At 34.1% G+C, this 9641-nt stretch overlaps 2 protein-coding genes across 3 annotated transcripts; one reads left to right on the top strand and one right to left on the bottom strand.

Annotated features, from left to right (window-relative positions):
* The first annotated feature begins 2291 nt into the window (after positions 1–2291).
* On the top strand, positions 2292–6075 carry LOC127125658 (protein ABSCISIC ACID-INSENSITIVE 5). Of its 2 annotated transcripts, none has more exons than XM_051054448.1 (5): positions 2292–2495; positions 4237–5333; positions 5421–5492; positions 5592–5621; positions 5703–6075. In XM_051054448.1, exons 2-5 carry the CDS (start codon positions 4263–4265, stop codon positions 5796–5798), a joined length of 1269 nt encoding a protein of 422 aa, XP_050910405.1. In that variant the 5' UTR covers positions 2292–2495; positions 4237–4262; the 3' UTR covers positions 5799–6075. The 2 variants fall into 2 exon arrangements, with proteins under 2 accessions (XP_050910405.1, XP_050910404.1); XM_051054447.1 differs by having other exon boundaries at positions 2293–2495; positions 4215–5333.
* A 69-nt stretch (positions 6076–6144) lies between these two features.
* On the bottom strand, positions 6145–8085 carry LOC127125659 (F-box/LRR-repeat protein At1g67190). The gene is made up of 2 exons (XM_051054450.1): positions 7903–8085; positions 6145–7617 (listed from the first exon to the last, which is right to left on the bottom strand). The coding sequence occupies exon 2, from the start codon at positions 7578–7580 to the stop codon at positions 6318–6320; it is 1263 nt and encodes a 420-aa protein (XP_050910407.1). The 5' UTR covers positions 7581–7617; positions 7903–8085; the 3' UTR covers positions 6145–6317.
* Positions 8086–9641: the final 1556 nt, after the last annotated feature.

Genomic DNA, 9641 nt, shown 5'->3' with positions numbered 1-9641 from the left:
GTCCTCAATTATGAGCAGAAAGACTTGCATTTATAGGCTCCAAGATTCATTTCTACACACTTCCAAAAAATTGTCAAAAATGGAAATGTTAGTGTGCATGCTTGCATGGGCGTGTGATAGGCCCATGAAATGATTGGGAAAGGTCCAATATTGTACATAAGTGATGCTGAAATCTTAACATGAGGCCATGCAAAAGTATTTGAAAGTTGGTCATGAGGATCATCCAAATGGGACCATGCAACGTAACCATGTGCAAGTCCTTCAAAAATGCTCCAAATGTCATGATCTTGGACTCTTTGGAAAGGTGACATGAAGGGGAACAACTTTTATGTTGAATAATTTTCTATTTGGAGCTTGGATCATGATGAAGTTTGAGGTGGAAGTTGGAGAAATCAAACATAGTTGAAAAAATTTCTAAGTACAAAGCCAAATGAGCATTTTTTCCACCTTGAATAACTTTTGCTATGAGCTTCAAATAAAAATGGTTCATTCATAAAAGTTGTAGTTATTTCATTTCTATTTAATTTGGTCACAAACTTGACATCATTTGAATCTTGCATGAGGGAGTTATGGATTTTAGAAGTTGAGGAAAATTGCTTGTTCAATGATGATGGCCCAAAATGACCTATAATGTTTCCTCTTAGCACATGCCCTTGGAAGTATATTTTAATATTTCTCAAAGAATCAAAGTTGGAGAAGAAATATTTAAATTTATCATGAAACTTGTATGGCCTTCATATCATAAAAATTGAGCAAGTTATGATTCTTGGAAGTGGACCTTCCATCTAGGACACAGACAAAATGGCCTATAATCTTTCACCATAAAAAATGGCTTTCCAAGCAAAATTAGATCTTGATGCAAACATGAAAGTTGTTTGGAATATCATAAAGAGTAACTTTTATCTTTGAATAATTTTCATATCATAAAACTTGTAGGAGATAGGATCTAGGAAACTCTAGATTTGACCAATTGACTTTTCTAGTCAACCTCCTTGAACTAACTTGCAAACTTGAAGTTCCTTTGATCTTTGGGGCTTATGGAGAATCATATATGCATAATATGATGTGTAATGAAGTATCACTTGAGATCTTTGATCAATTGATGAAGAAACTTGTTGAGGAATTCACACAAGATACCCAGATGAATTAGGGCTTCCAAGGCAAACAAGCTTCAAACTCTTGATGAATTCTTGATTAAAATGATAAATAAAGAACATGGGAATCCATATATGATACTTATAACCATTGTGAAGATTTCCTTGATTGATCTCTTTCATTGAGGGTCTCAAACCCTAGATATGAGCTTAATGAGGCATAAGTGGACACACACATTATCTCCAAAAGAAACAAAACTACACAGACATATTTTTGCTATTTTGGTTAGTAAACAAATAAAAACAAATCTGATACAATCAAAAGTGTTTGGTGATCTCTCCTAATGCAAATCCAATGAATGGGGGGTAAGGAGGATGTCAAGGTGTGATCCTAAAGTCAATGCAAATAATGAGATGGCATGAGGGATCTTAGGGTCAAAATTGGAGTCTTACAATTGCGATTTTTACATTATCAATACATATCAATTAAATTCATATATTAATACAAACTCTTAATGTAACGTTGCAGACAACTCTCTGATGCGGTTGCGGGATGAACTTGCAAGTCCATCCGTGAATAAAAAGGAATAGCAATTAGAAATTCAATCATATGTTTTTACTGCTCGTGCGATGGTTTATAGACTATGAGTGACAATTTGATCTATATGACAATTTAAAATGACTAAAAGAATCGATTTAAATATCTAAATTTTAAAATAATCTCTTTCCTCCAACTACATAAACACTTCTATAAAAAAAATCTAAAATTTAAAATGAAAATATAGAAGAATGTAATATAATATCCATATTTTTTATGTATAATTTATGTAACTTTTAATCTAGCATGTCTTATTTAACCTATAGTGTTTCGAAATGTGTGCTATTTGTTTTTATTTACAAAACATTTAGAATTAACTATAAAAATAAATTTTAAACGACTTAAAACTTAAATGATAAATTTTCTTCTTAATACTTTCTATTAAAAAATATGAATAAAAATAGAGTCTAAACAATATTGTTGAAGAATTTTTTAGAATATAAAAATATGAACATGATACGTGTTGAGTTAAAGACATGTTTGAAGGTGCAGAATCGACACTTGGCCTTTACGTGGCAAACTATGTGATCGAACTTGGGAACTTGCCCTCTGAATTTTCTTCTGTCTATAGCGTTCTTTCTTTCTAAATATTCATTTCAATGTCTTGTTTTGTGGGGTATACCTTAAGATAGTTACTAAACTATGTTTTCTATATATATTTTTTAGGACACTCTTTGCTCACTATATTCAGACTCTACCTAGAGTTCTCAATTTCTATGTCATGAGTTTTTTAAGCAAGGTTTAAGACTTTTGACATTGCTGGAAAAACAAGTTATTAGTATCTACCTTCCTAGCATTTCCAGGTACTTTTTATTTCTATATACTTTGTTATGTGCTTCAAGATCTTGGGATCAACTTTCTAGTTTTGACTAATAATGCTTCTTTTTTGTTATGGTTTAAGATGCTATTCATTTTACAGGTTTGTGGAGTGATTGAGCTATTTGACTTATTGATTAGATATATTAGTTAATTTAATAAATCTGAGAGAAAATATTTGTTTATAATAGTGGTAGAATAGAAGTATATAGATTTAATTTGGCCACTAAGTTACTATACACCAAATATTCCTCACTACTTAATTTAGGAAAAACAAGAAAAAAATTCTTTGTTTTTTCAATGCATGTGAATAGAGATTTTTTTTCACTATGATAAAGCTCAAGTTATTATAGGATTAAGATTAAGTGCTTTTGATTAGGGTGGCAAAAGGAAACATGCACGCATGCATGCTTATTTAGTTTAGTTCAGTTTGATTTTAGAATAATTCGATATCCAAATCGATCAAATATATATGAATTGGAATTGTACATAATAACATATTGATTTGGGTTAGATTAAATTTTTATAGTTTGTTCGAGTAGATCAGTTTGTTCCAGAAGACGGATTCACAGATAGAATTTTTATATTAAAGTTTAATTTAAATTTTGATTTGATATGTCTAAATCAATAAATACCATAGTTTGCTAAAACTTATGAGCAAAATGGACTTTGTGTTGGGACTTTTACTTTTGATGTGATAGTTTAATAATGTGTTTGGTTGAGCATATTTGATTTTGAAGTTTTTTTTTCACTTCTGATAGAGACAAATAATTTTAGGTGGAATTAATTTTATTATGTTTGATTTTTTTTAAATAAAATTAGTTTTGTCTCTATAGTTAATTTTATTTTAAATTAGAATGGAATATTTTAATTTTTTAAGAATTTGTTATTATTTTTAAATATTATCTAGCTTTTGAATAAATTATTTGTTCATTTAAAAAATTATATATATCTTCTTGAAAGAAAAAAACTACTTAATTTTCTTTTTATCTCTAAAATTGATTTTTTTTTATAAATAAAAAAATTCAAAAATAACTAATACATGTGAGAGAGAATTTCAAATTTCTTGACATTTTAATTGGATTTTCGTTTTTTTCCATTAAATAATTTTAAAAAAAATATATATGAATAAAAGATGTATTAGAATTAAGGGCATCTTTTTGCATCCATCATAGAAGAGAAAAATGAATGAGTGTGACATAGTTAAGCCCCACCTCACCAACCCTTAACTTATTCACCAAACTTCAATATTGAAAATATCAAAATAATTCTACAAATTTATAACTATTTATTTGGAATTCAACTTATTTTTTTAATTGTAAAAAGAATAATTCATTGTCATAAAATAAATAAAAAGTTACAATGTCAACAATATTTAATACCATTCAACAACTTCTCATCCTATTAATGTACAATAAATCAAGAGTTGGAAAATATTAAAAGTCCTTATTCAAATACATGACAGAAGCAAAATGGCTGTATTATAGTATTATTGTCTTCAAGTATTCCACTTTTTCGCAACTTGACAAAGGAATCTAACATTTGTTAAGGTTCTTTGTTGTTTTTCTTTTATAAAATCAAACAAGAAATAAAAAGCTTATGTTGACTTATTTGTCGTTTAACCATGCTTTTTCTTTCTGGTTTTATTAAGTTTGCAATGCATTGATTTCAAATTCTTATATTATGTTGTTTATGAGAATTGACAGGTATATGATCTGGTGTATGCAGTGCTGATCACATCACAGCAGAGGAAAATGATGGTAAGGGAGGGAGAGATGAATTGGCAACAAGGCGAGGTGGAATCGTTGCAGAGGGAGGAAGAAGAAGCGATCAGGAACGATGTTAATAATGTCATGTCTTCGTCACTTGGAAGACAGTCGTCGTCGATATACTCGCTCACGTTGGACGAGTTTCAGCATAGTCTATGTGAAAGTGGCAAGAATTTCGGTTCCATGAATATGGATGAGTTTCTGAGTAGTATTTGGAATGCAGAAGAAAACCAGCAACAAGCTGGTTCCAATAATAATAACAACTTGTCTGTGATTCAGAAGGGGATTAGTAAACAGGTGAGTCTTCCTCGGCAAAATTCGTTGTCGATTCCTGCACCTCTTTGCAGGAAGACTGTAGAACAGGTTTGGTCTGAGATACACCGAGAACAACAGCAACAGCAACAACTCCATCACAACAGCAATGTTGCTCATAATACCGAGTCTACCCCTCGACAACCGACTTTTGGAGAGATGACATTGGAGGATTTCTTGGTGAAAGCAGGTGTGGTTAGGGAACAACAGGCTGCTATGCAGGTTGCAATGGCACCTCCTGCAGTATCATCTCACCGGCCGCAGCAGCATTACACTGCGTTGTATCCGAATAACACCGCTACAATGGCTCAGGCTGCTCCTTTCGCTATTGGCGGAGGCGGTGGGAATGTGGTTGTACCAACTTACCAAGCGGTGGCTCAAGGGGGTGGGGCAGTTGGAGAGCCTTCGGGTTCGGGGTATCCTGGGAATAGTAAAAGAGATAATATAGGTACCGGATATCCAGCACCACCGGCCGTTTGTTTCGGAGGGAGGGTGGTGAACGGAGGAGTGGGTGGTTATGGAATGCCAGTGGCACAAACTATGGGAATGGGCGGACCAGTTAGTCCGGTTTCGTCCGACGGGATTGGTAACGAAAACTCGGGTGGTCAATTTGGACTTGACATGAGTGGTTTAAGAGGAAGAAAGAGGATGGGTGATGGTCCTGTTGAAAGGGTAGTGGAGAGAAGGCAGAGAAGGATGATTAAGAATAGAGAGTCAGCAGCAAGATCTAGAGCCAGAAAACAGGTTCCTGAAATTTTAAGCAATTATTTTTTAAGCAATTATTGTGAATTAGATTCGTTTGTGAAACTTTTTTTTTTCTTAACTTATTAGGCATATACAGTTGAATTAGAAGCAGAACTGAACCAGTTAAGAGAAGAGAATTCTCAACTGAAACAAGCACTGGTACTGCCAAACAACATAAACACATTTGCAGAAAGGTTGATAGTTTTTCTTTAGTGATTCAATTATACTGACAAGGATCATGATTCTTTTATTCTTCAGGCCGAACTCGAGGCGCGAAGAAGACAGCAGGTAACAATTGAGATAATCCAAACTAAAAACTATCAACTAGAAATTGCATCTAAATTTCTATTTTGTGACTACCTGGTGCAGTGTTTAGAGGAAACAAACGCGACGGTTCAAACCAAAGCTCAGAAAGCAAGAGAGAAACTGAGAGGCTTAAGAAGGAACACAAGCTGTCATCTGTGAAGAAATCATCACATGTTGCATGAGTGGATCTTCTTGTTTAGTTTAACTGAGAAAATGGCGCATGATGCAAATCAAGAACCAAGAAAGTTAAAATAAAAGAGACAGAAACATCTAATTTGGATGGTGATGTGAAGTTATTCAGTGAACAAATTTTGCACTGTTTGCAAGGATTGAATCATCTAATTTGGATGACTCTTTTCAACTGATATATAACTAGTTACTCAGATTTGTACAATATAGTAGTGTTAATGTTTGAAGTTAACTTGTTATGTGTGAACTGTTTTGTTTAAAGTTGCAATATATTACCACCTATGATATATGACTGACACTTACGTAGCACCGAGTCTGAAAAGACGTGTCTGTGCTTCATAGTCAACATGCTTATCATAAACAAAACTAAACAAAAAACTGTAACTTTACAACTGAACAATGCTTCAACTACTTGAGAAAAACGACACAAGTCATGGGACATGGAAGTACCTTCATGTTCTTCTTAGTGAATGAGTGTGGCAAAACCTACTACTCATATTCAAACTCAAACTTTACATGACAATATTTCTTTCCTAGTTGAAGCATGAATTCAGAAAATCTAGCAAAAGTTTGACACTCTTCAAGTGTTTTAACCTCGGCAACATAACCATAAATAACCAACTTTTCTAGATTGGGACATCCTTCCAAGAGTCCTGCTACCCATACTGAGAAAAGATCACTGATTGTAGTCCATCCGAGTTCCAACACAGTCACATTCATCAGAAAAGACAAACCCTGTAAGCCATAATGAAGCACTCCATCTTTCAAATCATAGCTCAAGGAAAGGTGAGTCAGTCTAGGAAAGCAAACAGAAATGTTCTCAATATCAACAACCTCATCTTCGTCCGCGAAAACCACACTCCACAGCCTGAGATTATTTAACCTCGACGCTTTCGCGATCATCTGATAGAATTTCGGCCACATAATTGTGAAGTTACAGACATCTACAACCTCGAGGTTCTCTGTACTTTCCCCAATGTCAAGATCGATCACACTCACATCATCAATCTTCAAGACTTTCAACTTTCCCTTACCAATCAATTCGAAAACGTCAAAGGTACAATCTTTAAGATGAAGTTCCTCGAGCGAATCCGCCTCCAGTACAAATTTATCGAAACCAAATGAATCAACAAAGACACTCTTCAAAGAAGAGCTACTAAGCTCTAAGGAAGCCTCTGAATCTGACATAGTGATTACCAGCTCAACTATAGAAAAAGTTTCAAGCTTCGGACAAGCAGAAACCAAAAGACTCAAATCCAACGCCGATATACTAACAAAACTCAACGACAACGACGTCAAACAAGGAAACTTATGATACCGTTCAACGCGCGGGATAGGATTACGAGCCAACGACAAAACCTCCAATCTCTGCCTGCTGCATTTCTCGATTATATTGAAATTGAAATTTGCAGATGTTCTCACATTGTAACGCAGCTCGCGCAACGAATCCCTCGTATACATAAGCCAAGCAATGACAGAAGTAACAATAAACTCATGCTCATCGTCCAATAAAATAGTTAAGCACTGCAACCCTTTAGTCTGAAAAAGTGTACAAGTGATGATCATTTCCAAGTGACTAGAGCAAACTTCACTATATATAGGCCAATCAGATGTATTGAATGAAAGAGTGTGAAGGTGATTGTGCCAAGCTTCAGTCCATTTTTTGCAAGTTAAGGATGCAATCACAACATCCCTAGCAGACCCAACACGGGATAATATGATACCAATCACTTCAACAGGAAGGTTCTCCATAGTAATAATAACAATAATCAACAGAATTTACCAAAACCTAACACACACAAAATCACAAAAAACTCAATGTAAGTATAAATTCATAAAGGTGTGGTAAATTGAGTAAAAATCGCAACTTTATGAGTGAAACAGCAAGGGAGTGAGATTATAGAAAGTAAAGGAGAGTTATACGAGTGAATGAATATCTGGGTCATTAAAAATTTAAAAATTTGAGCAATTTTTGTTGCAGAGGATATGAAGTTAGCATTGAAGTGAAGAATTAAAGAGAACGGTGTAATAAGGGAAAAGATTAAACGGAAGAGAAACGTTAGAAGGGGCTTACTTGGTGAATGATGAAAAGGGTCGTCGGAAAAATTGAAAACCGATCAAACAGAACGTAGAAAATAGAGAGAAGCAGCTTTTTCCCTAGAGTGTGTGCGTGCAAAGGTCATACTGAGTGGGTTTTCAAACCAAACCGTGTGCAATGTCACGTGACAAATCAATCATACGTATCACGAAATATCTTGACAAATTGTACTTACATTCTTTTATATATTAATTATGGTGTAACAGTGGCTATAATTAATCTTAATTTTGAAGATAATCCGAATTAATTTTAATGAATAAAAATTAATCTTTTTGATTTATCGTTTTTCATTCGTCACTCGAGTGATTCAACTACATCTTAGTTGTAAAATGATTATGCTGCACAATAATTTGAAAAGTGAATTGGGGAAAAAAATATAAATTAGGATTTTGGGAGAAAGGGGAAGAAGATGGGTCAAATTCTGCAGAATTTATCTATGCGTTTATTCTCACTAAATTTCTCATTTTATGTACTCTTACGATGATAGGGTACCTCCATATTTATATATGAGATTACTTGCACACCAAGTAATCTCTAACTAACGAGCTAACAAAACAAGATAAATGTTAAGTTTAACTTTGTCAAGGTTAACTCCTTTGACAGCTATCTACTTTGACTACTATCAAATACAATCAATTAGACTATGTCGAATCTTATAGCATGCTTAACACAAAGAATTATATATTTAACACACCATTTAATTCATTGTGTATAAGTTATCTACATTCACCATTATTCTCAATCTCTTGAACAATTCAACATGCACAACTTTTATCATGATGTCTGCAATCTGACTCTCAGTTCTGCAGAGTTCTAAGTTCAGTTTCTCATACGCTACTTGCTCTCGAAGATAATGAAACCTCATCTCAATGTGTTTGCTTCTTCCATGTGTTATCGGATTCTTGGCTAGGTTGATATAAGGCATGTTGTCGATCTTCATGGTTATTAATCTATGGTATTCTCCTTAAATCTCATCAATCAGGTTCACCATACATGTTATTTGACATGTACAGAGAGAGACAGTTATGTACTTAGCCTCACATGATGACATCACTAATACTGGTTCCTTTCTTGAACTTCAAGCAACTAGTGCACCACCTAGCATAAACACATACCCAAATGTGGATTTTCTATCCTTAGCATCATCACACCAACTCAAATCGGTGTATCTCAGTAGTTTGCATTCTTTTCCTTCATTTGTTGCAGGAAACAAAATGTCATAGCCGAGAGTTCTTTTGTGATGCCTTAGTATCCTCATTGTGGCTGAAAGGTGTGATACATTTGGCTTTTGCATGAATCTACTCATCATACCTACATTGTATGCTAGATCAAACCATGTGTGACAAATGTATATTAGTCATCCAATGAGTCTTTTGTACTGAGTTGGATCGACATCATCTTCATTTAAGTCCTTCGATAGTTGCAATCTTGGTTTAGCAGGTGTCGAAGTTGCATTGCAGTCTTTCATCTCAAATCTTTTGAGTATTTCACTTACATATTTTATTTGATGCATCATAAGGCACTTACCGCTCTTGTAGAATCTAATGCCAAGGAAGTATGAAATATTGCTCAGGTCAGGCATTTTGAACTCTTTGCTCGGATCACCTTTAAAGTCTTTGATCTCCTTCTTGCAACTTCCTGTTATCAACATGTCATCGACATAGAGACATAGTATAAGCAGTTCACTTCTACTTCTTCTGACATATACTTCATGC

This window comes from Lathyrus oleraceus, chromosome 3 (genome assembly GCF_024323335.1).
Source record: "Lathyrus oleraceus cultivar Zhongwan6 chromosome 3, CAAS_Psat_ZW6_1.0, whole genome shotgun sequence".
NCBI lineage: Eukaryota > Viridiplantae > Streptophyta > Magnoliopsida > Fabales > Fabaceae > Lathyrus > Lathyrus oleraceus.
The sequence above is the reverse complement of the archived record's forward strand: the minus strand, read 5'-3'. Positions and strand labels throughout refer to the sequence as shown.

Coding starts and splice junctions, on each gene's coding strand:
- LOC127125658 (XM_051054448.1), top strand. CDS start 4,263: ATGATGGTAAGGGAGGGAGAGATGAATTGGCAACAAGGCGAGGTGGAA. Junction 5,334..5,420: donor GATCTAGAGCCAGAAAACAG/GTTCCTGAAATT, acceptor TTAACTTATTAG/GCATATACAGTTGAATTAGA. Junction 5,622..5,702: donor AGGCGCGAAGAAGACAGCAG/GTAACAATTGAG, acceptor TACCTGGTGCAG/TGTTTAGAGGAAACAAACGC.
- LOC127125659 (XM_051054450.1), bottom strand. CDS start 7,580: ATGGAGAACCTTCCTGTTGAAGTGATTGGTATCATATTATCCCGTGTT.